This window comes from Aotus nancymaae, unplaced genomic scaffold (assembly GCF_030222135.1).
Source record: "Aotus nancymaae isolate 86718 unplaced genomic scaffold, 86718_ANA_hifiasm-v0.15.2.pri h1tg000011l, whole genome shotgun sequence".
NCBI lineage: Eukaryota > Metazoa > Chordata > Mammalia > Primates > Aotidae > Aotus > Aotus nancymaae.
The window spans coordinates 30,089,892-30,116,335 of NW_026988422.1; the positions used below are offsets into that span (position 1 = coordinate 30,089,892).

Sequence of the window (26,444 nt, forward strand, 5' to 3'; positions counted from 1 at the left end):
GAAACAGCCAGATCTTGTGAGAACTCTATCCTGAAACAGCACTAAGGGGATGGTGTAAATCATCAGAAACCACCCAATGATCTAATCACCTCCCACCAGGCCCCACCTCCAACACTGGGGATTACAAGTCAACATGAGATTTGGGTGGGGACGCAGAGCTGACCCATATCAGATAGTAATTTATTTTGCCTGTGTTCAGACATGATTACAGAGTAATCTTATTTTTGCCTTTATTCATCAAGTTAACAGAGTGACCTTGTCTAAAGGGGGTATTTCCTGAAATTGTTTATGTTCAACAGAGCACCTTCATTTAGCTGTAGGGCCAGGACAGCTCCTATTGACACTAAGGCCTGGCTGCCTGGTTGCTCTTCTCTTTTTCAGTGACTTTCAAACTAAGGAGTACAGATATTAATTCAATCAGTTACTTTTACTATACTGCATGAGTGGTACAGAAATTGACCTGATTTTTTTTTAATTATTGATTGAATACTAAGTAAGGATCACTTCAGCAACTTTTTGAGACACTGAAGTCCTTTAATAGAAGATATTCTAAAATTCCACTGAGCAGGAGCTTTGAGGATGGGCCTGCTGTTGGCTGGCATGCAGTGGGGATTAGCCAGGCTCTCTGACCACCATCAGTATGACAGTGAAGTCATTTGGGCTTATCGGTGGGCTGGCAGAGGTTAATGCCAGCTGGGCCATCCCATCTACAAGAACTATTCTTATTCAAATCCAGATGCTCCTGCCCTGGTGAGTGGGGGGGTGCTTCTTAATGGATCATCAATTCAGGAGACTAAGAAAGCAGGGGAACCTTGCTTCGGGCTTTCTCATGGACAAGCCCACACTGGGAATTAAGGAACCTGATTTCGGATAATTTCTCCCACCAGCCCTCCACATTGTCAAGTCCCTTGCCCCTCTGTGGCCCTCAGTTTACTTGTCTGTAAAATGGCAGGGGAGATGAAAGGTGGGGGGAAATTAGACTTTTGTCATATCTTTTCCAGTTCTCTCTTCCTTAATTCTGGGGTGTAGCTGCTCCCAAGGCAGGTGATGGGCAGGTTTCAACCTCTTCTTGTAAAGGTTAGAGACCAGGTGCACTGGAGGAAAACCAGCAGATTTGGCAGGAAAAACACAGCCTTCATGGTAGGCATGTGGGCTTGCATCAGATGAATCCTCAGGTGGTTACACTTCCCCACAGCTACGTAAATGCTTAACCCAACAAGGGAAGCAAGGCAGTAGGAGAACTGAGCCTTCCTGGACGATTTGGCAGGAAGTTAGCTCGTAAACTTCAGGAGAATGGGGAAGCGAAGAAAGGAGTTAGAGGAGGATTCTGGAAATGGCTCTATCTGATGTAGGCTGTTTTGTAGTTGGGGGTTAGAGGGTCCTATGATCTGAATGTAGCCCCTGAAATTGTTATGCTAAAACTTAATGGCTAGTGTGATAATATTAAGAGGTGGGATCTTTAGGAGATGATAAAGTCATGAGTGCAGAGCCCTGATGGGTGGGATTAGGGCCCTTATAAAAAGGCTTGAGATAGCGGGTTTATGTTCTTCTGCTCTTCCAGCATGTGGGGGCACAGCCACGGGGTGCCATCTTGGAGGCAGAAAGCAGCCCACACCAGACACAGAATGTTGGCACATTGCTCTTGGACTTCTCATGCTCCAGAACTGTGAGAAATAAATGTCTGCTCTTTATCAGTTACCCAGTCTGCAGTATTTTGTTATAGCAACATGAAAAGACTAAGATAGAAAGTGATGGTTTCTTTTGCTTGGCATCCCATACTCCCTCCTCTTGCCTGTTAAAAGAAACCCTCCAGATATGGGCCAACTGTACTCTCAGTAAACTGTTCAGTTGGCTCAGGGAACGATTTGCTTTAGATGGAAGGACAGCTCATTTTTCTGATAAAATCTGACCCAGGACATTTGAGACCCAACTGCCTGGCACTCTGGCCGGGGTTACTGCTGAGGTTTCCAGGCATCAAATCCACACTTGGGGTGCTTCAGGTCTCCAGGGATCCGCCATTACCATGAACATCCTTTGCAAATTGTCTCCAGAAGCCAAGTCACCTGAAATGGGACAAGAGAAGGCCCCGAATTCCTCCACTTCCCAGGTCCTCACGTAAAACTGTCCTGTTAGTTACTTAAGGAAAAGGCAAGGGAGTTTTAAGATCAGCATTTAAGCTTTATAGTATTAATTGTTGCATTTAAATAATTCTATTTTACAACAATTAGAACATTCAGTTTTGAAAGACTCCAAGCTCTTTTTATGAGTCTAGTTAATTAAGGGTTTTTTCTCTGATCCTCCTTTCCTGTCTTTTCTTCCTTTTAATTCGCTGGTTTCTTTCGGTAACCCCAAGAGGCAGCCACAGAGGACTGCTCAAACTATTAACGACAGATTTGAGATTGGGCAGCCTGAAAGTCTCCCATGAAAATTTCTAAACTGTATCCCTTGGGGGAAGTGGACTAATTGTCATTTTGTGCACAGGAAAGATTCTGTTTCTCCCTGGAGTCTCACAGGAGCAATGGATTGAGTGTTTTATCCTTAAATATATTTGAGCCCATGAACTGTTACTTCCTAGAGACCATGTAGCAGATGTATTGGGTTCCCTGACTCACACCCTCTTGCCCTCATCCTGATCTCAGACATGGCTGGGGTGGGCCATTTCCTGTGAATCTCAATTCATTGTACTGTGGGTGCATCTTCCTCTTTGATTGGGGGAAGTGTGGAGGAGCTGATAACCCCGGGACAACCTTTGATAGGTGGGAGATGAGAACCTGTGGATGAATGCTCCATCTGCCATCCCACACTTCCAGAGGCATCCCACACTCTTCTTAAGAGATCCTAGAGGGATGGGCATGTAGTGGCTTCCCTGCCTCCCTGACTCTCTCACCACTCCCCACACCTTACTCCTGCTCCCTCCCATATCTTGTACAAATATTGAAAGCCTCAGGCTCTGATTTCAAGAGAAAGAACAGTAAAAAATAGCCAGAGGAAAGAACTGGGCTGATAGAGCCTTGGCCGTCATTTTGTCATGGAGGGTGGTTAAGAAAAACTCAGATTCAAATCCCAGCTTTGCCTCTTGCAAGCTATATATGTATATCCACAAATTAACTTCTCTGGAGTGGGCAGCAATTAGAAAATATCAAAAGTCACAGATAAAATGATCAGCAAGGGGAGTCATTTTACTCACTAGGATTCATAAGAATGCTTACTGCCTAGGGAACAGCATATTTTAGCCTTCAAGGGCTAAAGGGACAGAAACTCTAAACCCGAGTCCAGCCACCCAGGGCACACAAAACAGTCACGGCCTGCAGCGCTCCTTCAGCTTCCTCCACCTGCCTCGACACACTGTCCCAGCCCTACATGTAAGAAGGCATGAGGCATACTGTGGCTCGTGGCCTTCATTCTGAACCTTGACGTGTGACCGCTCCTTTCCTCCATTTCCATCCTGTTATTCCTTTACTTTGTCAATGAGCCAGTGCTTACCCTCACTATATAACTAGCCAATGGCACCATTTACTTTGGAAGGACAATTCATTTTCTTGGTAAAATTTAATCCAGGATGTTTGCTGCTAAAGTCAGCAGTGAATAAACACTGCCTTAGTCATGCACCCATTTCTGTCCTCACCTGACCCCACAGAACCAAGCCTCCCTGAGACCTCATGTTCTATTCTTCAGCACAGCCACACTGTCTCAAGCCATCCTGAGACTACGCCTTCTGTTCCAATGTAGCACTGTGTTCCTCACCCTGGCACTTCCCAGACCTCCCTCCTACTGGGTGAGCCCAGCCTCACAAGTGGAATGTGGGCAGGGACAGCTGAAGAGATGCAGTGCCGAAGTGACTGCTACATTGCAGTGGACAGAAAACCTCCCCCAACTGTCACAGTGGTCCAGAAAAAGTAAAAACTGGGTCAGGGGCTGCAGCTTGCCCTTTTTATTTGAGGGGGTGGGGATAACACCCAAACAAGCATGGGTTACCTGGGGAGTCACCAGAGAACCCTCGGGCTGGAATACCATCACCCCAGTTTACCAGAATGCTTATCTGTGGCCATCCCTGCACACTCTAGAATTCCCCATTGCTCCAGAACTTTTGCCCTTTTCTCTTAAGGGATCAGAGATAAGGGGATTAACCTAAAATGTATTTATAGGCAACAAAATGCTCCCAAAGTGGAGAGTCTGCTATTCTGACTCCAGCACCCAGAGTCTGGCCCATCCTGAGGTGCTCTGCCCACAACTGAAGAGCTGTAAGCTCACTGCCTTTCATCACTTCCAGGGTTCCGTTTCCTCCTCCTTCCCAGCACACAGACCCTTCCAAGCCAGCAGAAACCCTCTGGCTGTCATTTTGTTTTTTGTTTCTCACTGATTAGCCCAGATAAAAGGGTCTCAGTACCACCCAAGGCTACTGTAAACCAAACAAATACTGAGGTGATTGATCCCAAGGAAGCACATGTGCATGGTTATCCACAACCCATAGCCTCTGTGCTGGAAACTTGGCCTGAGAAAGACTATGGGAGACTCAACCAGTCCCAGCCCTTGTCCTCACCCTAGCCAGTTAGGCCACAAGACACTGCCCTCTGTCCACTTAGAGGGCTGTGAGGCACAGGGCAGCCCAAGGAGCATGGCAGGGTGGAGGAGCTGAGTCAGAGCACAGAGGCCTTCCCTTCTCTCTGTCCCCCACTCCCCTCCCAGCTAGGGTTACCCCCTCACCCTGAAAGACTGGGCACAGCTTGGGCCCAGGATGGGTATTTCAATAAAGGAAGAGGCAAAAGCCGTCAGTTGAGTGCAAATCCCCCTCCACACCTCTCATATCCTCACCTGCACTTTCTCCAGCCTTTCCCCTTGCTAAGGTCAGTCCCACTATACCATACACACACGACACACACACATGTGCACACGCACAAACACACAACATGTTACCAGGACTCCAAATCCCCCCCTTGAGCATTGCTTGGCTGTGTGCAAAGACCTCTTCTCCCCACTGTGTATAGAGATAGGGCTTTCTGTCTTGGTGACATCTCTCTGCTCTTACCTAGGAAGTCCAAGTTTTCTCTATTCTCATTGCAGGGAAGACAGGGGTCGGTCCCCTGCACTGCTTTCAAACTGCAGATCCACCAGCCTCTCTGCAGCCAATCTCTCCACTCTCAGTGTCTCCCCTGCAAGCCTACAGGACACTGTCCTATTTTGCTTGGTTACATTCTCTGCACTCAGCCCTGAAGGTGTAGGAGAAGGTCATGGTGCTGGAGCTTGGGTGGCAGAGCCACGTTCACTGCCTTGGCGGTTCCAGAGCTGCGGAACCTTTGAGTGAGCCACCTCTCTGGGCCTGGGCTTCTCACCTGGAGAATTCAGCCTTCCATTGTCTGCTGCATTTCCTACTACACCTTGCTCTGCCTCCCCGGCTCATCCAGGCCTGTAGAAACTTCACCACACTGACTGAAGCCTCAGTGCTCAGCCCTTATGCTTTTGGGTCACTGATGAACTCGGATCCCCACCATCCCCTGCACTGAGATCCGATCCCTCCTTTGGGCCACTTCCGGTGACATCCTGGCACGAACTGTGGCCTGGACATGTCCCAAACCCAGAAAGACCTTGTTATCCATTTTCCTCCATTCTCCAGAGATGCTGACTTTGGCTAGAAAAAGCATGTGTCTATGTTGCCTGATTTCACTATAAATTCATCCACTGGAACAGGTATGGGGCGCTGGGTGACTCAGACAACCTTCTGTTCAGTCCTGATTCTTTTTAAGTTCCATCTAGCCCAGTAGCTGGTTCAAATCTCCCTTGGGACCCTGGGATGCCCCCGCACACTGCCATAGGAGGGATTCAGACCCATTTGCTGCATGAAGAAGGGCTGTGAACCAAATATTAGATGAGATTCACACACCTTGAAGTCAGGAAGGATTTGGGGGGACCCCCATTTCTTGGAAGCTGAGGTTCCCAATCTTACTGCCCAGTCAGGGCAGGTTTGGGGCAAGGACTCCACCAGGGGACTTACTCTAAGCAGTGACGATGCCACCAGCAAGGCTCATGGAGGGCTACAGAATGGAGCCCATGTTGGAATTCTGGCTCTTCCTGTCTTCCTCCAGAAGCCACAGGAGCCTTGATATCTAGCTCTGCTTTCTGGAGAACCAGGCTGAGGGGTGTGCTTCCATAAGAATACATTCCTTCAGCAGCCCATCGAGGTGGGTGGCCTGAGGCTGACACATGGTAGTGCCTACCTTCCAGGGTGGGCAGCCTGTGTATGGCACAGATGTCCAGGCAGGGAGAGCTGGTTTTAGAAAGGCCCAGCACAGAAGCTGCAGGTGGCCCAATTCCATGAGGAAGGAGGGAGAAAATAAGACAGTGGGAAGAGAAGGAGCAACGGACAGGGCCAGGCGCTGCTCAGCCAGAGGACTCTCCCCTCATCAACATCCAGAAACAGGTTTGGAAGTAGGGACATTGGGGAGCTGTAAAAAGTGGTCTCTGCTCCAGTGAGAAATTACCACTCACCTCCAAGTGACTGCATTCCTCTTCCTTTCCATGGGGTTCTTGGGAAGGAGTGGGAGCCTGGCTGCAGAAGGCCAGGAGGAGGGAGGTGATGCTCAGGGGGTCCCAGGCACCTCCAGAGATCTGCTTGCATTCACCTCTTTTCTACTGCAGGGCCTGGGCCACACAGGAAGCAAGTCTGGGGCCCCTGCTATGTCAGCTCTTCACCCTTTGGCTGCTGAGCCATAGGAATGCCCAGAGGAACCCAAGGAAGAGGTCAGGGCAGCCTGGATGGGGATGGTTGGAAAGATTTCAGTAGTTAAACCTATCAGGGTTGCCCCATTCTGACCTGGCTGTGGCTCCCCTGTCAGGCCACATTCAAAAAAGTAATTGAAGAGAATGGAATGAAGGAATAGTAGGTGGGCAAGATTAAAGGAACCAGCAAAGGGTAGTGAAGCAGCCAGGAACCAGCAACAGTGATTCCTAGCCTGAAGGGGCCAGGGAGGGAGCCAGTTGGTGGTTGGGGGGTGGGATGGCCTCACAGGAGCTATAATCCTGGGTGGACACAGCCGCTGCCTTCAGGGAGGAGGCCAGAGGAACATGTGCCCTCCCAGTTCTACCGTGGACTGGGAGCCTGAGGGCAAGGGAGCCTCCATGATGCATTGCAGAGGTCAGCCCGGCACCACGCAGGGCAGAGAAGGGTGGGGAGTGGATCTGGAGGGCCAAAAACACATCCAGACTCTGGTCTTGTCCATTACTATAATATCTCTGCCTATGTCTTGAGGAGCCCAGAGGTGTGCTTATCCCTTCACCATTAACAGTCCCACCAGTTCAGATCCTGGCCTTCCCACTGAAAGACAGCATTCCTGCAACCCAATTTGTTCTTATGTTTAATGAGTAGGTCTCAGCCCCAATGGCACCTCCACCAGCTTCACTGGAAGCCATGGTCCTCCGTGATCCCATGATTATTTGCATATGATATGCCTACCCTAGCCTGCCCACCACCCCCACACCCTCAACTCCTCTGCCCTACTCTTTATCTTTTTTATTCTGTACCTACTAACACTATGTATTTTATTTTTAATATGTTTGTTATTTATTGTAGTCTCTCCTATCATGTGAGCTCATAGGGCGGCAATCTTTGTTGTGTTCACTGCTATACCCTAAGCTCCTAGAACAGTGCCTGGCACAGAGTGGTACTCAGTAAATGTATCAAATGAATAAACATGTTCTGGCTCATTTTCTGATGAGTGTTCTACCTTCTGTTTTCCCACCAGACTGAAGGAACTGGAGGGAGGTTGGGTCTTATTTATGTCTGTGTTCTCCAGGTTGCCTGGCACAATGCATAGCTGTAGTAAGATGCACAAATGCTTTTGTAATTTAACTATTCACACTACAAGGACCAGTTCCCCGGGTGGTGTGGAGAGGAGGCATTGTCGAAGGGCTTCCATGAGACCACAGCCAAGGGTCAGCTTGGAAGCCTTGTCTCAGCTCCTCCCTCTGCACTGGTTCAGGACAACACTTACAGGTGGCAAGAGAGGTACTCAGGGCCACGGATGACTCATGGACCACTGTTCCCTCTCCACTGCTCTGAGCCTGGGTATGCATACACAGAGGGTGGTGTCCCTGAGTATGACTCAGGACAATACACAGGGCCTTTTCCAAGACAGCCGTGTGTTCGCCCCAAGAGGAATGTCAGCTCTGACTACTCTCCTCTAATTGGAATTATGCAGAAGATTTGTTATAACTGGGCTGGGCGTGGCAGCTCACACATGTAATCCCAGCATTTTGGGAGGCCAAGGAGGGCGGATCACCTGAGGTCAGGAGTTTGAGACCAGCCTGAGCAACAGGGAGAAACCCCATCTCTACTAAAAATACAAAATTAGCCTCAAGCCTGTAATCCCAGCACTTTGGGAGGCCGAGGCGGGTGGATCACGAGGTCAAGAGATCGAGACCATCCTGGTCAACATGGTGAAACCCCGTCTCTACTAATACAAAAAATTAGCTGGGCACAGTGGCGCGTGCCTGTAATCCCAGCTACTCAGGAGGCTGAGGCAGGAGAATTGCCTGAACCCAGGAAGCGGAGATTGCGGTGAGCCGAGATCGCGCCATTGCGCTCCAGCCTGGGTATCAAGAGCGAAACTCCGTCTCAAAAAAAAAAAAAAAAAAAAAAAAAATACAAAATTAGCCTGGTGTGGTGGCCCTGCCTGTAATCCTAGCTACTGAGGATGCTGAGGCAGGAGAATCACTTAAACCCAGGAGGCAGAGGTTGCGGTGAGCAGAGATCATGCAATTACACTCCAGCCTGGGCAACAAGAGCAAAACTCCATCTCACCAAAAAAAAAAAAAAAAGATTCAGTGTAACTGTTTTCTCTAGGTTCTCAAAGGCCTGTGTGGCCCAGAAAACGTTAAGAAGTACTAGCCTGGAGGACCCCTGGGAGAACCCCAGAATCTTTCCACTGTCACCGACCACCACCTTGCTGAGCCCCCAGCAGGCCCAGTTCAGAGAACGGAGCACACACAAAGCCTTCTGTGAGGCAGCGCACTCACTCCCACCACCATGTGTCTGTGGCGAGCTCAGGTCAGCTGGCAGTGGAGGCCTCTTTCTGCCATGATGCCCTGGGCTCCACTCTTCACAGGTGCTTCCAGACTTGAGGATAAATTTGAGTTTATTTTAGAAAAAAAAGCTTAAAGCACAAATTACAGAGAGGAGCAGCTAAGATCCTTCAGAGGCCTCAGCTTCTACTCCTTTCCCTTAAGGTTCCTTCAAAGCACCAGTCCCACACCAAGAACCCCACACATTGATTGGATCAGTCAAATCTACAACAGTCATGCAGAGAGGTCCTAAGGAGAATACTGAAGAGTTTTTCTTCTCCTTAAGCCTAGTATGAATAAGCCCCTAAATTCTGGCAGAATGGCAGACTCTGTCTCCAGATCCAAATGATCACCTAGAAACCCCCTCAGGCTCCTGGGCCTGGGACCACAGTTGCACAGCCACCCCCACCCCTCTCAGAGCCGAGAGGAGAAGCCAGCCACCACGATGTTCTCCCCGGTGATGTAGCTGGCATCTGGAGAGCACAGGAAGGACACGATTCCTGCACAGTCCTCCGGCTTCCCAATCCTGGATGGAAGGAGGACACAGTGTCAGGCATCTTTCACTCTGGTTCTGCTGCTCTGGGGCTCATGGACGATAGGTGGGAGTGGGCTCCGTGGGGAACAAGGTGGATATAGCAGGGCTACTTGCACCTTCCAGGGCAGTGTAGACGCCAGGTTTCAGCAAAAGGAATGGCCAGAAGACAGGGCGGGATCTGCCCTTGCAATAGACTCAACTGTCCCTGCCCAGCCACACACAGACCACCAAATCTCCAAACCCCACTTGCCTCTGCAGCTGATAATGTTCACTGAAGGACTTCCGGAGAGCCTCATTCTCATAAAACTGGGCAAAGGGAAGAGATGAGAGTCAGTGCTGCTAAAACAAGGAGATGGACAGGGCACCGGGAAGGCCACCAGGCAGGGCACCTAGAGCAGGTTTGCCCTTCTCAAAAGAAGCAGCATCTTCTCAGGATGGATGGAATGCACCGTGGCTGAGTTCAGAGGACAATAAGGACCTCAGTCATAGGCATGCTGACCTGAGGATTCAGTCACCCTTTTATCCCTTAGCCACTGGGAAGGGTTCCCCTGAGCCAGACTGGAAGATGGAAGATACACCCCAATCCTCACCACTTTGCTGAAGTCAGTCTTGATTATTCCTGGAACCAGGCAGTTTACCCGGATGTCCTTGGGGGCCAGCTCCAATGCTAGTGTCCTGGTGAGGCCCAGCAGTGCTGTCTTGCTGACGTTGTAGACACCCAGCTCCTGGGAAGGGAATTGAGAGAGTGATTAGGATATGGGAGAGTGGAGGAAAGCATCCATTGGATTTCTCACCTACAGGGATCTCACAGGCCCAGCAGCCCTCCCACCCACATGGAGACAAGCTCAGCCCAGGGCAGCAGGAGGATGGTGGGGGTCTGTCCCAGGCATTTTCCCTGTGAGACTCTAAGGAAGAGAACAAAGTTACCCTTCACCCTACACCACTCAGGAGCACAAGGACCAAGCACTTACCACTTTTGGGATATAAGCTGCAATGGAAGAGACCAGGATGACAGCACCCCTCCTGAGACAAGATAAGCACAAGAGAAGCTGAAGCTAACGACATACCACTAATGGTGAAACTATCATGAGGTCATTAAATGATGCAACCCTCACAGAAGCAACATAGGTCCTGTTACTATCCCCATCTCACAGCTCAGGAAACTGAGGCTCAGAGAGGTTTAGTACCAGCCAATATGTGGCAGAGCTGGGATTCCATCCCTATTTCTCGTGAATACAATGTCCATGCTCAGAACCCTTGTGTTCTCCTTCCTCTCTTGCCAGATGCTTGAAAGAGAGAGCAGAGTGGGCGTGGTGAAGAGGCACCCAAGGCTAATGGTGAGTGCCTATCAATGGGTAACCTCTAAGGAGCAGATGGAGCAGGGGAGACCAGAAGTGACGGTTAGGAACTTTCCTTGTACTGAAGACAGCCCCTAGCCAGTTCCTAAGGGGGTGTCTGTGAGGAGTGCAGTCAGATCTGCAGGATCTGGTACACAGGCAAGGTCCCTGGAGACCAAGAGCAGGCTTGAGGAAGGGTCTGGGATAGGCCTTTTCCTACGGAGAGGAACGGGGCTAACCCTGTCGTGATTTTAAGTTGGTAAGAACAGAAAGCAGGGAAGGTGAGAATGACCAGCCCACAAGGTCAAGGAGCTAAAGCACAGCCTTGTCCCAAACCTGCTGATGTCAAGGCCAAGGAGACTATGCCTGGGCCCCTGGAATACTGCTCTCATCCTGCAGCCACTGGGATTGGGAATGGCAGCCTCACAGAGGGTGAGGCAGGACAAGATGGTGAGGGATGTGGAGATCCCAGAGAGACCTCTTACGTCCTCCACCCACTACTGGCTGTTCCCGACTCCACTCCTGTGCCCACCTCAGGTCCCCAACTCCCACTGTTCCCCACTCCCACCCTGCAGTACCTCTTCTCCATGTAGGGCAGCAACTGGCTCAGCAGTAGGGCTGGGGACTTCAGGTTCACACTTAGGATCTAAAATCAGAGCGCAGCATGGGTGAGGGCAGAGAGACATGGTCAGCCCAAGTCCTGCTCTCATGAGACACTTGGAGCCCTATAATTTGTGCATCAAACCCAATTTATGTGCAGATGTGAGAGACTGATCCCCCTTCTCACTGGTGCAGGACGTGTTTCCAATTTGCTAATGGTTTCATAGGCAGACAGGCTAAATCACAGGCCGTGAGCAGAGCCCTGAAAATGTGAATTGTTCAGGACTGACATGAGGAAGGGAATGTTCAGCCCTTTTAAAGAAAATGGGACCAGGGGGCAGTGGGTCATGCCTATAATCCCAGCACTTTAGGAGGCCAAGGTAGGGGAATCACTCAAGGCAAAAGTTCAAGAACAGCCTGAGCAACATAGTGAAACCCTGTTTCTACAAGAAATTTTTTAAATAATTGGCCTGGTGTGGTGGTGCACACCTGTAATCCTAGCTACTCAGGCTGAGTCAGGAGGATCTGTTAAGCCCAGGAGTTTGAGGCTGCAGTGCACCATGATCATGCCACTGCACTCCAGCCTGGGTGACAGAGTGAGACCCTGCTCTTAAAACAACAACAACACACTGTAAGCAGAGGCCTCTGGAGAAAGACTGAAGACAGCCTGATGGGGGAGAAGCAGGTGCTAGGAGCAAGGGAGGTTTCTGGAAAAGCCTCTTTTGTCTCTCTGAGCTTTCATTTGCTTGTGCTCTTGCCTTATCCCTGCAGAATTTAAGGCATACTCACAATGCAACAGGATAAAACAAATCAAGTAGGTACTATGTGTAAAGAGACAGAGAATAGGAAAAATCAGTGTAGAAAAATAAGAAAAAGCAAGAGTGAGGTTGGTGCCTACAGTTCACAGCATGTGATAAGGACCGAGCATTTATTCTATTATTCAGTCACAGAAATGCAGGCTGTGAGGGCCTACACACACCAGTTATTGCAGACTTGGCTCTGAGCTTTCCTGTAGCCAACACAAAGTGAGAGACACAACAGAGAATCACCATTCTGGGAGCTAGATGTCTATGCTGATCCTGCTTGTGACTGAAGTCTGAATCTGGGCTAAGTTACACAGATCCTGACACTTTGGAAGCTCTGTCTGGTGGGTCTGGGAACGGGGAGAAGTGAGAGAGGAACTGGCAGGAAAGATGCAGAGGCAGAGCCTGGGAGCTAGGGCAGTCCAGGTGGGACTGACATGGCACCAGGAGTCCCTCCTGTGGGGATCTGTCTTGATGGAGGTCAGCTGCATCCTGCATCTCTAGGGAATGAGACTGCACATCTATCTGCAACTGACCAGGACTGTCCACTGTTTCTTCCACTCCCTGATCTCACGCCCACTCAATCCCTTGGATGTGGGAAGGGGAAATACTTCAGCTGAATGTTGCTGTGGCCCATTTGACGACAGGTTACCAGCGTGGGGGATGATCCCCCATGACTGCAAGAAGTGGCCCAGATGTCAGAAAGAGGGTACCACCATGAGGTCCCTAATAAGAAGGAATTGAGGGTTAGGTTAGCCCTAAGGGCTCCCTGGTCAAAATAGACCCCAGCTGGCCCACAGGATGTCTGTCCAAAACTTCATGTGCATCAGGCTGAGTGATGGGCTGAGGTAAGGCCTCTCCTAGACTCAGGAACAAAACCCAAGCCAAAGAAAAGGTGAGACTCCCTCCCTTGATGAAAAAAACTGCCCTATTAAAAAGTAAGGGATAGTAGCTTGTGTGCCAAGTAATCCTGAGCAGAGAACTATCCATGAGCCTGAAAGAGGGCGCATGCTGGAGAGTCACTGGGCCAGGAGAAGGATGGAGGCGAAGTGGTTGTGGTAGTGTAACAGATTACAAGTTTCCCAACCTGCTGGAGAGAAGGAGGGCTCTGCCTGGAGATGGCCTCAAAACTGGCTCAAGAATAAGATGAGTGGCAAGGAATTCTCCCTACAGGACTTCTACTGAAGACTGCATTCAGTTAAAAGCAGAGCATCTGGTAAATTCTAAACTCATTCTGTGACAATTTCACCTCCGAGGTGATGGCAGATGTGATCGGGGACAAGTCATCAATGATTTCTGTCCAGTGATGCAGAATTGCTCACTGAATGCCAAGTCCTTGGAGAACAGGGGAGAATCAGAGAAAGCAAGGTCGATCGTTGGCATGTGCCGCCAGATTCAGGAGGGATGATGGCAAACAGTTTGAGAAAAAGAGTCATGATCCTGTGAACTGAGACACTAAATAGGAAAATGATTCAGGAGGGTTAGCAGGCTGTCAGCAATAAAATCCCAGTTGTAAACTCACAAATGATCCTTTGGAGACATTAAGAACATAGCTAAAGAGCCTGGGGAAGCTGCTCAGCAGGGGCTGCAGGGAGCTCAGATTTCAGATCATCTCTGAGGATGTAGCCAAGGGCACCCAGCCAAGGGCAGATAGAAGGGAGGGGACGGCCTGAAGATGATGCTGGCAAATGAGAGTGCAGGAGCTAGGGAAGGCAGAACACACTAAGGCCAGCAGGCAGGAAACGCTTTGACCCAGTGCTTAGGGCAGAGTGGAGAATGCTCACAATGGCAGAAAGAATGAAATTCACCACCATGCATTCTGGCAGAGAGAACAGAGAACAAAACATGAGAGTGAAAGGAGCAGGAGTCATTGAACAACTAAGCCCAAGGTGGGCTTCAAGGCATTTCACAAGGTCTCTCCCGGACCCTTGTTGACAAGGCGGCAGAATCCTTAAGTGGACTTGCAGCAGGCTGGGATGTCTGAGCCCCCAGAATGCCGATGGCTGGATCCGGTCCTGACAGCAGTTTTGTGTGAGACTCAGTGAGGAGCCCCCCTCCAGGAGAGACAGTCTCTGCAGGAGGCACAGGTCACCAAAGAGAAACACACTACCCATATCTGCCCCACAAAAGGGTGGAACACATAGAAGTGCTTGACTCTGTATTACAGAGATTCTGACTATCCATTCACAGCTGTATCCCTAGAGCCTGGAATGGTGGCGCCTGGCACACAGCAATAAATATCTGCTGAATGATTAAATGCAAAAGGGATGAGAAGAGTAAAGAAAGCAGAAAGTGTGGGGGCCAGATTTAAGAACGAACAAGCCAGAAAGTAGCATCCAGGCACATTCTGGGGGACAGCTGGCCAGGCAGGACTACCACACGCGGCCTGCTTCTCCAGTAACCTCCGGAGGGAAGCAGAGAGTCTTGGTGGGCATAGGCGTGTGCTGGAGCCTAGCACAGAGCTGGCATCAGGCCCTCAGCCACCTCTCTGGCACAGCCCTCTCACCTTGTCCCAGATCTGCTCACTGCTCCCCAGAGTGCTCCCCACCAGAGGGTTGACCGCTGCATTGCACACCAGGAAGTCAACGGCCCCACAGTGCTCCAGGGCCTGCGGAGAAAGGCTTGGGTGAGTATGGAGATGGCCTGAGGAGGCCTCTCCCTCCCAGAGCAGCGGAGGTCGTAGGGCCTTCAGGCAAAGCTTGCAGAGCAGATGCTTCAACCAGGAATGATTACAAGGCTCCGCAGAAAACCAAACTCTCCTGAAGGAAAGTGACCTAGGTGGCCCAAGGGCAGGCTCCTGCGGCCAGTCCCCAAGGGAAGAAGGTCTCCTCCAGGAGTCCCTCTGGAGACCTCCCTCACCCCTTAAGACTCTTCCTCAACTTCTCCCAGGGCCTGGGGATAGGGTGAGTGTCCTTTCACAAACAGGCCACTTTCCTGACAGACCTTCTGGGCAATGAGGTCGATTCGGGCAGCCTGGGCACAGTCATGGTTTCAGGACACATTCTAGACCCCCACCCCCTCCCAGGGCTGAGCAGCGAAGGAAAGGTTCTTCATGTTCCCCTCTCTGTGTCCTTCCACCGCCTTCCCCCTCACCTTGGCCACCAGCCGCTCCCGGTCCTCAGCCTTCTCCACATGGCACACGGTGCCCGTAACACTCAGCCCCTCCCCCTGCAGCTCACCCACAGCCCGATCCACATTCTGCTGCTTTCGGCTGCTGATGACCACATGGGCCCCATCCTGGGCCAGACGCCGGGCGACAGAGAAGCCGATCCTAGGGGCAGAGATGGAGGGCATGAGTCAGCATCAGCCCCTCTCCACCGTCCTTCCTCTACCCAGCCCTGGAAATCAGCAAAGAAGTCTGGGTCTTGCTCTGCAACTCTGAGTCCTTATGGAAGCCAGGGACCCTGTGAGGGGCCAGGACCCATGGGCAATCCAGCACTCACCCACTGGTGGACCCTGTGACCACAGCTACCCGGTTAGCCAGGATGCCTTTCCAGTCTACCCCAGTGCTGCTCATCCTCACAGAATGCCTAGCACTGGGATAAAACAGGCCCCGGTGGCCGCAGATCACTGCTGGCAGCATGGTGGTTGGTGTCTGGGATGCTTCCTGCTGAATCAGGCCTGGGGGAAAGAATCAATTTCACTTATCACTGATACAGTCAGTGAGCATGAAGGTAATCTACCCTCCCCCTTCCTCCAGACAGACAAGGCCAGCAACAGAGTGTGGCAGAGAGTCAGACTGGTTAGGGTAGATTTTAAACATGTGAACCTCAGGTCAGGAAAGCAATCCATGAAAACTCCTAAGCTATAAAACTGGGAAAATTACTCACAAATTAAAATGTGAGACTCAACATTCAGTAGACAAAGAGGATTTTTCCAATCATTGCATAGCAAACATCGAGCACTGGCAATGTGTCAGGCACTGGGCAGTGGAGGCAGGGACACGTTAGTAAACCACAGACTCAGCCCTGGACCCCACCCATACAGCTTCCCAGTTAAGTGAGGATGCCAGGCACCAACAAATAATTATACCAGTTATTAATTAACTGCTTCTAGTTGAAAAAACAACATCAACAGAAACTCTCATTCACTGCTGGATAGAGGGTAAGTACAACCATTTTGGGAAATGGTTTGGCATTGTATGAAGAAGTTGAAAATACAGATCTCTGACTCTGTAAAGGGAACTGGCATCCTGCAGAAGGGAGGTCATGTGTGCACCAAGAGACTGTACACACATGTTCAGAGAAGCCTGCTTAGAATGTTCCAAACTGAAAACAAGTCTGTATTAGTCTGTTTACACACTGCTATAAAGAACTACCTGAGGCCAGGCACCATAGCTCACACCTGTAATCCCAGCACTTTGGGAGGCCAAGGTGGGCAGATCCATTGAGTTCAGGAGTTTGAGACCAGCCTGGGCAACATGGTGAAACGCTATCTCTACAAAAATTAGCCAGGTGTGGTGGTGCACACCTGTAGTCGCAGCTACTTAGGAGACTAAGGTGGGACGATTGCTTGAGCCCAGAAGGTCAAGGCTGCAGTGAGCTGAGATTGTGCCACTGTACTCCAGGGAAACAGAGCAAGACGCTGTCTCAAAAAACAAACAGAAAAAAAGAATGACCTGAGACTGGATAATTTATAAAGAAAAGAGATTTAATTGACTCACAGTTCCACAGGCTATACAGGAAGCATGGCTGGGAAAGCCTCAGGAAACTTACAATTACAGCAGTAGGTGAAAGGGAAGCAGGCACATCTAACACAGCTGGAGCAGGAGGAAGAGAGAGCAAAGCAGGAGGTGCTACACACTTTTAAACAACCAGATCTCGTGAGAACTCACTCTCTGTCACGAGAACAGCAAGGGAGAGATCTGACCCCATAATCCAATCACCTTACACTAGGCCCCGCCTCCAACACTGGGGATTACGAGTCAACATGAGGTTTGGGCAGGGACACAGACCCAAAGTCTAAATGCCTATTAACGGTGGAACGGATAAACAGATCGTGCTGCGTTTCTATAATGAAATATGCCTATTAACAGTGGAACGGATAAACAGATCGTGCCGCATTTCTATAATGAAATACTATACAATAATGAAAATGAATGACCTGAAGTTACACTGAGCAATATAAAGGAATCTAAAAATATATATCGTTGAGTGAAAGAATTCAGACACAAAAGAATGCATACTATGTGAGTCCACAAGTTTCAACAACAGGTAAAACTTGTGGACTCACGTAGTATGCATTCTTTTGTGTCTGACCATGTTGCTTAAGAGGCAAACAGGTGACAGAATATGTTGCTTAATTCTGTGTTGCTTAAGAAGACAAACAGGTGACAAAAATATAGAGAAATGCAGGGCAGTGATCACCACAAAAGTCAGGAGAGTGGGTATTCCTGGGGTAAAGCTGTGGGGAGGCAGTTACAATTAAGAAGGGGCAAACAGGTTAGGCGCGGTGGCTCATGCCTGTAATCCCAGCACTTTGGAGGCTGAGGCAGGTGGATCACTTGAGGTCAAGAGTTGGAGACCAGCCTAGCCAACATGGTAAAATCTCATCTCTACTAAAAATATAAAAATTAGCTAGGCATGGTGGCACGTGCCTATAGTCCAAGCTACTTGGGAGGCTGAGGAAGGAGAATCGCTTGAACCCAGGAGTTGGAGGTTGCAGTGAGCCACGATTGCACCACTGCACTGCATCCAGGGCGACAGAAAAAAGATGGGACAGGTGAAGCTCCAACACCTCAACTTCTGGGCCAGCCTCCATGGCCAGGTCCCGGGACTACTGGACTGGGACATGGGGAATGAGCTCTTTCTGGCCTTCACCGCATCTCACCTCTCCTTAGCCGAGCAGAAACTTGCCAGGTATAAACTCTGAATTGCTAAGCCACCAAAATTACCCCTAGAGAAAAAACCCAACCCTGATAAGGATGGTCCAGATTATGAGCCCAACCTGTGAATGTGGGTAAACCCCAACATCGTGTATCCCCCTGGAAAGCTGGAGGTCCCAGGACTTACGAAGATGGAAGATCTGACAAGCACACTCCCCTCCTCTAAGCCATTCCAGAAGGAGGAAGATGCTAGCTGCTCAGACCCCACAGGGATGGAATCGCTGTCCCAGTCCTCCAGCGAGCGGTCATGCCCTCGGAAGCAGTTTGCCTTTTCCCCCAGCACCTGGGAGAGTGATGCCCTTCCTCTTTGACCTTTATCCCCAAGAAGCGAGTGCCAGCTAATGCTTTATTAAATTTACCCTCAGCAGCAAAAAAAAAAAAAAAAAAAAGGGTGGGAGGTGCAAACTAAAGAGCTTCTAGGGTGCTGGCAATGTTGTATTTTATGAATGTAAATCCATATATCTCAAAGTGATACTTACATGGTGTCCATGAGATATATCACCTATGTATTTGTATACTTTTTATGTACGTGTTATATTTCACACAAGTTAAAAGTTTAAAAGTAAAGATTACCTGCTCATGGTAAATTTTAAAATTCAAGCAGTTTAAAACTAATTCAAAAATTAAATCCTCCAGTTCCCTTCTCAGAAGCAAATTTGCCAGCATCTCAGATACTTTCTCAGAGATGTTCTATGCAAAGGGCTTTGCCTTAAATAAGCAAAAGCTTTCTGATTTTAAACATTCAATTCACAAAGGGCTTCCATGGAGTATCCTAGCCAGGAAGCAGAGGATCAGGAATGAGTGTCACGTGAGTTCCTTGAACGCAGGCTCTACTCCTCCTCTGGGGGCCCAGGGCCTGAAACACAGGAGTGCTCAATAAGACTGGTGAGCTAATCAGGCTGGGAAAGCTGCAGGTAAATAGGACCTGGAAGACTGAGAGGATTTTGAAAGGGGCAGCAACAGGATAGACGCTCCTGTCAGGGGGAACAGGCTGAGAGGAGGCATGGAGGGTGTGCATGCCCAGGGTGTTTGGGAGAGAGCAGGGATTCCTATGTGCCTGGAGTGCAGAGAATGGGGGGCTCACGTCTGAGAAAGAAAGCAGACTGAAGTTCTGAATTACTCCACCAGGCTGGTGCTGATTGAAGCTCTCTGAAGGGAGGTCTATTGAGCCGGGCCGGTTAAAGCAGCCACATCCAGGCTGCTGTGTGGAGACCTGTGCCCTCAGGAGGCCCTTCAGAAGAGAAGGGTGTGCCTCTGTAGCTATGTGAAGATGTGAAGACAGGGACCTCTCTTCAGAGGATCTGGCGTGGGAGACTCAGGTATGAAAATATTTCAACATGAACTGCAAAATGCCAGGGATGCTTGTCTAGGGGACCCTCCTTGACCCAAATCCGAATTTCCCAGCTCCACATTCATGTCAGCCCAGAGGCTCCTGCCTCACCCCATGTGGGATTCCCATTGGCCTGCCCTCCCCTACTGTATTGGGAACCTGATCAATTTCCTGCTGAGAGAGGGAGGGAGGGAGGGAGAGGTTCCAGCAAGGAGTTAGCAGCCCACTCAGGGACTTGGGGGTGTGCCTTTCTTGTGGGACGGGACAGGGCCAGGAAGGTGAAGAGAGGCAGGCTCTGGCAGCTCTGGGCCAAAGGGCCAACAGGTGTGAACTTTCAGGAGGCTCTGGCATGAGATGACTCTGTCTGCAGACCCTCGTCAGTTCCAGACCTGCTCTGGCCACTCCATCACCAAGGGGCTCCTGGTTACTAAGCAACCCCTGCCTTACCTACTGCATCTCCCCTTGTTCCTTAGCAACCCTTGCATAACTCAATTCCCTCGAGTTAGGGGTCTATATCTATAAATTATAAGTGAATGGGTGCTGCTCAAGAATTGTGGAGAAATTTGTTATCAAATATCAGTCTGTACTCAGTGTCAAAATGCAGGCGACCAAATGCTCTGCTTTGGGAAGGAAGCCTTGATTTCCAGTTTGTCTATTCTGATATTGTATTTCCAAAAACAGTCTTTGCCGGTCCTAGACGTCCTGCCTCTTTCCTCCCAGCTGTTTCCACTCTGCTGCTGTTGCTCTCGCTTACTCTCTCACACGCCCTCTCTCCTTCCTGCAAGGTCATATTTACAACCTCGCATTTTGTGGACACAAGATGTTTCAGCTCCTGATTGGTCTACCTTTTCCAAACAGGACACTAGATTCTGAACATTGTTATGCCCCCTAGGGAACTCCTCTCCCTCCCCTGCGAGCATAGATTAACACTCTTTTGAGGTTGAGGGGAATCCAGTCTCCTTGGCTGGGAGGACAGCAGGAAAATGAGGACTCGCCTTTTGTCGGGACAGGACGCCCCCTGCTGGAAGGCTGGAGTAACAGCACCTCTGAGAAGTGTTCTATCTCAGCAAGGCTCGCCGTCCCCTTTCCGGCCTATAACTTCTCACCAAGCCCTGCTTGTCTGAACTTGCCCCTCAACGTGGTTTGCAGGAAAGCTGACCTATGTAAGGAAAGGGAACTCTGTCTGACCTGTTGCAGATAAACCACCTGCAGAAATTAAGTAAGGACTCCTCTGTCTCCCCTGCTTCCCCTACCCATGCAAAGCCCCTCTTTCGGCTGGGGGAATGGGAAGAGTGAGCAGCTTCCAAGGCCTCTAGTTCACCCTTTCCCACTCACACATGCTTTCCCCCAGTCAGTTGGGCCGGCTGGAGCAGAGTTGACCACAGGTCCTGGGAACTTAGAGTGGCCCCTGAGCCTTGGCACTGCCCACTCTGATACCCCTTTCTGTGAAGATCAATTCAGATGCCCAAATTTGGGGATGGGGAAGCTGAACGGACACACCATTAACCCAGTCCCATCTTGGATGTGGATGGCCTTCAGCAGCAGTCCAAAGAGAGAAGGGAAAAGGAAAGGAACAGGGAAGAAAACAAAGATTAGAAGAGAGAGAATGAGAGATGTAGAAGAGTTAGAAACATTGAAAATCAGAAAAGAGAGACTAATGTAAACTGGAAATAGAATTCTAAGTTCCCCAACCGACTGAATGCACTTCCTCTTGGCAAGGGCATTCCAAAGTCAACCTAAAAAAAAAAACAGTGAAGGCTATGACGGGCATGCAGGGTTGGACATGCCTCATTACACCCTCCTCCCTTTCAAGTTCAGGCTCAAACGACCCATGTTAACATTAAAACAGGAATCTTAGGGCTGAAAAAACAGACTTTGTAGCAATAAGATACCAATTTTTTTTTTTTTTTTTTTTTTTTTTGCCCAGGCTGGAGTGCAGTGGCACAATCTCAGCTCACTGCAACCTCCACCTCCTGTGTTCAAGTGATTCTCCTGCCTCCGCTTCCTGAGTAGCCGGGATTACAGGTGCATGCCACCTCATCCAGCTAATTTTTGTATTTCTAGTAAAGACAAGGTTTTGCCATGTTGACCAGGCTGGTCTTGAACTCCTGACCTTGTGATCTCATTATGTGCCCACCTCAGCCTCCCAAAGTGCTGGGATTACAGGCATGAGCCACCACGCCCAGCCTAAGATACCAAATTCTAACCTGACTCTAGTATAGCATCACATGACAGATTGCAGGTCCTGAAAGATATTGAAGTATTTTACACCAAAATGCATTTCTTTGACATTTTTTGAAATGGCCCTGCAAAGCTATCTCTTGTGAGGAAAATTTACATCCTATAGAAAATCCCCTTCCCTTTCCAGGTCTTTTCCTGATCCAAGAGAGATTTAACTAAGAGTCTGGCACCTTTTAGGGTATGATAAAAGACATTTACAGTCTATTCTCTATGAAGCCTGCTGCCTGGAGGCTTGATCTAAATAACAAGAACCTTGGCTTCCACAACTCCCCTAATCTTAACTACAAACATTTCTTTCTATTGACCTCAACTCTTTAGGAAGAGCTTAACCCTTTCAACCAATTGCCAATCCGAAAAATCTCTAAATCCACCTATGACTTGGAAGCCCCCACTTCAAAATATCCAGCCTTTCTGGGCCAAAACAATGTAATCCTTACATGTATTGATTTATGTCTCTTGACTGTAGCTTCTGTTCTCCTAAAATGTATAAAATCAAGCTGTAACCCAACCACCTTGAGCATATATTCTCAGGACCGCCTGGACCTATGTGATGGGTCATGGTCCTCACGTTTGGTTCAGAATAAATCTCTTCAAATATTTTACAGCTTGACTCTTTTTCATCAGCACTAAGGAGATGTTAACAGAAGACATGTGATCTTGAGAGCAAGTCTATTCCCCTCTCTCACCTCCATCTGTATCGCAGTAAAATAAGGGGTTCACTTGGGTGGTCCTAAGGGCTCTGATGGCCCCATGAGCTTTGTAATGATAAAGAAGAAGTAGACTGAGCTGCAGACATACAGCCAGGAAGAAAGAAGCATCAACATAAAAAGTAAACAGTAGTGAAGATAGGCAGTTCCAGTCATTATAGACCCCAACACGAGGCAGTGAGGCAGCTCCAGCCTGAGCCACATCCTGCCTGCCCTGGGCAGTGATGATGCTAGCCCAGGCTTACCTGACTGTGTACTTGTCTGTCCAGAGTGCTGGTCAAGAGCCCTCTGTCAGGCAGTCTGCAGTTGAGTGTGAGGATGTGAGTGAGCAGCAGGCTGGATTTAAGGCTCCGCAGATTCTATCTTAACAACTCAAAGATTCCTAGAATTTATGGCCCCAGAATTCAGAAAGATGGGAGGAGTGTTTTGGAAAAGGCCTCACCCATGGCTGGGGAGGAAACCTGGGGAAAGTGCAGGACCTGTTGTCTGAGTAATATTCTGCAGGATGCTGCACATACCACTTAACAAGCATAACCAGCAAAACCAGCAAAAAAGTCCAGCTGCTTGCCACTTGTAGAAAGAAGTCAAAATGATAATAGTTATGATCGGAGGGAACAAGATTTCTTTATTATCCATGCTAGCAGGGGAAGAGTGGAAAGCAATTCCACTCTTCAATTTGTGGAGGGAACATAGGGGTTTTCAAAGAAAGGGTTTGGAATGCAGAATATGACTAATTACATAGTATTGATAATATAATAATTATTAAATTATTTAAATCATTATAACTAGGCTCAAACACATTTTTAGTAATCAAAATAGGAACCATTACAATCAACACATTTTTTCAAATGAGAAATAAGTTTATTCCTGTAGCATAAAATTCATGCTTTGGGATTCAGTGAACTCTTGGAAAGCATTTTCTGCATCCTGCTGGTTGTGGAAGTGTTTTTCCTGCAAAAAGTTGTCAAGATGCTTGAAGAAGTGATAGTCAGTTGGCAAGAGGTCAGGTGAATATGACAGATGAGACAAAACTTCAAAGCCCAATTCGTTCAACTTTTGAAATGTTGGTTGTGCAACATGTGGTTGGATATTGTCATGGAGAATTGGGCCCTTCTGGTTGACCGATGCCTGCTGCAGGTGTTGCAGTTTTCAGTGTATCTCATCAATTTGCTGAGCATTCTTCTCAGAAGTAATGGTTTTGCCAGGATTCAGAAAAGCTGTAGTGGATCAGACCAGCAGCAGACCACAAAACAGTGACCATGACCCTTTCTTGGTGCAAGTTCGGCTTTGGGAAGTGCTTTGGAGCTTCTTCTCAGTCCAACCACTGTGCCGGTCATTGCTGGTTGTTATATAAAATTCACTTTTCATTGTACACCACGATCCAATCGGAAAGTTAGTTCATTGTTGTTGCGTAGAATGAGAGAGGATGACACTTTAAAACAATGTTTTTTGTTTTTATTTTCAGTCAGTTCATGAGGCACCCACTTACTGAGCTTTTTCACCTTTCTAATTTGCTTCAAATGCCAAATGTAGAACAGTCAGCAACTTCTAGTCTCGTTGTAAGAGGATCGGCTTCAATAATTGCTCTCAGTTTGTCATTGTCAACTTCCAATGGCTGGCCACTACACTCCTTATCTTCAAGACTCATCTCCTTTGCAAAACTTCTTGAACCACCACTGCACTGCACATTTGTTAGCAGTTCCTGGGCCAAATGTGTTGTTGATGGTGTGAGTTGTCTCCACTGCTTTATAACCCATATTGAACTCAGAAAAAATCACTCAAATTTGCTTTTTGTCTGACATCATTTCCATAGCCTAAAATAAACATAAAATAAACAGCAAGTAACATGTAATTAGTAAAAAAGTGCAAAGCAAGAAATGCACATTAAAATGATGTATAACATAAGTACATTTATTTAAGAATGTATTCCAATTATCAAACAGCAAATTTCAACAATGCAAAAACCGCAATTATGTTTGCACCAACCTAATAATTGAGTCACTCTTCAGCTAGGAGTGAGTTCTGTCTTTGATATAATCTTTTGTTGGAGAGAGAACTCCAGAGCTTTCTGTCCCTATCAGGATTTGAGCCCTGAAGCTGTTACCACTAGGGAACACATGAGCCACATCACACCAAAGTATGTTAGCAACAGCAAATCCATATGGGTCTGCAACAACCTCAGTTTTTGCCTCCTCAGAAGAAAGAATTCGACTGAGGGACATAAGGCAGAGTAAGAAACTGAGGGAACTTTTAGAACAAGAGTGAAGGTTTAAAAGCTTTAGAGCAGGAATGAAAGGAAGTAAAGTGAACTTAGAAGAGTGCCAAGTGGGTGACTTGAGAGATCAAGTGCCCGGTTTGACCTTTGACTTGCTGTCTTATATGTTGCCGTGTTTCTTCTCCCTGTGTTAATTCTCCCTGATTCTTCCCTTGGATTGGGCTGTCCGCCTGCACAATGGCTATCTGCATGCAGCATTTGGGAGGGGCTGCATGCACAGTGTGTTTACTGGAGTTGCACACATGCTCACTTGAGGTGTTCTTACTTACCAGACAAGTGTTCCTAGAAGGTCATATACTAAACTCCAACATTTTGCCTCTTGATGTGCATGCTTGAGTTCACTCACTCAGCTCCTGAGATCTTATCTGGAAGCTGCTGATCACTAGCTTCAGGTGTTTCTATATACTGGGAGATGGCCTTTCCTTGGCACCATCTGTGACCAATTATTATTTTAGAGAGATAATATAACAACTGCATGACCATCACCTGATGGTTTTCTGACATTCCCGGGTGCATGGGGAGGGGGAGCTCTCCTATCCTGTTCATGTCTACCTGACTACCTACTGTAAACATTTCCCCCATCAAGAGTCCGAGACTCCAATTATTTGGGGAAAATGGACAAAGGTCAGTCTTCTGCAGCTACCTCCTGCTGACGGATGGGCAGTGGTGGTGGTTCAGTGAGTCTTGGCCTCTTGCTAGCTGTCAGGGCAGGGTGGCTCCATGGGTTGGTGAAAGCAGTATTCAGCCAGGTCCAAGGGAGACAGGAGCAGAATTTTGCCTCTGTTGTGTCCCACTGATAAGCAGTCTAGGGTTCCCCTTTAGAAGGGTGACTCCTGAATATCGAGAGGATGGTATTTCTCACTGAGGATCATCTGGAGCTTGATATCCCATTCCTCTTGTTTCTTCTGAGCTGCAGCCAGGGATCACTGGTTGGTCACAGGATAAGCAGGGTCAGTCTAAATTGCAGGGGAAAAAAACCTTAAAAGCAACTGATAAGATTAGAATCTAACAACAGGTGTACCACTGTTCTTGAAACATAATTTTTCTCTCTCTAAACTCCCATTTTTACTAAAAGCAAATCATGGGAAGACTGATTTGTTTACAAAATAAGCTTTAGTATTATACTTGACCTGATTATTTACATAAAGTACAGCAAAAATAATTATTTGCCATATAGTCTCCTTTTAAAATGGGCTTTGATGAAACTTTGTTCCACAAGGAATCTCAGATAAGACTTTTTAAAATCTTAAGCCAAGCCATGGGTCTGGGCCATCAAATACCTGTGTGAGTTGGGTAAATTCCTCTCCTCTAGAGGTCCGAAGAGAACTTGAGCCTCCTGGACCTGTCAGAAAGTGACAGTCTTTACTTACCACAAGTCAGGAACCCTGTACAGGAACTGTGTAGACAAGCTGTCAGGGCAGTGTTCCCAAGGGGCTTTTATTGGCTCTGTAAGTCAAATTTGATTACTTAAAGGAAAGCACACCATTCTAGTCAAAGTCTTGGTAAATAATAATTTTCTCCAATTGTATCCTGTTGCAAAAGGAAACAGATTCTTATTGTACTTATGCAAATAACTATATTGCCATAACTTAAGAATACTCACAAATAATTTCCAAATTCTAAAGAAATCAGGTAGAAAGAAACAAATATGCTCCAAATTTTGTTTTTAGGAGTATAT

At 48.2% G+C, this 26,444-nt stretch overlaps 1 protein-coding gene across 4 annotated transcripts; it reads right to left on the bottom strand.

The window, feature by feature from the left end:
* Positions 1-9,110: 9,110 nt before the first annotated feature.
* On the bottom strand, positions 9,111-22,856 carry LOC105727480 (dehydrogenase/reductase SDR family member 2, mitochondrial). 4 transcript variants are annotated; one of them, XM_012467349.3, is made up of 9 exons: positions 18,341-18,497; positions 15,773-15,950; positions 15,423-15,600; positions 14,836-14,937; positions 11,505-11,572; positions 10,561-10,612; positions 10,180-10,314; positions 9,840-9,895; positions 9,111-9,580 (listed from the first exon to the last, which is right to left on the bottom strand). In XM_012467349.3, the coding sequence occupies exons 2-9, from the start codon at positions 15,910-15,912 to the stop codon at positions 9,469-9,471; spliced, it is 843 nt and encodes a 280-aa protein (XP_012322772.2). In that variant the 5' UTR covers positions 15,913-15,950; positions 18,341-18,497; the 3' UTR covers positions 9,111-9,468. The 4 variants fall into 4 exon arrangements, with proteins under 4 accessions (XP_012322772.2, XP_012322780.2, XP_064230810.1 ...); XM_012467357.2 differs by lacking the exon at positions 18,341-18,497 and adding an exon at positions 17,045-17,133; XM_064374740.1 differs by lacking the exon at positions 18,341-18,497 and adding an exon at positions 16,662-16,765.
* Positions 22,857-26,444: the final 3,588 nt, after the last annotated feature.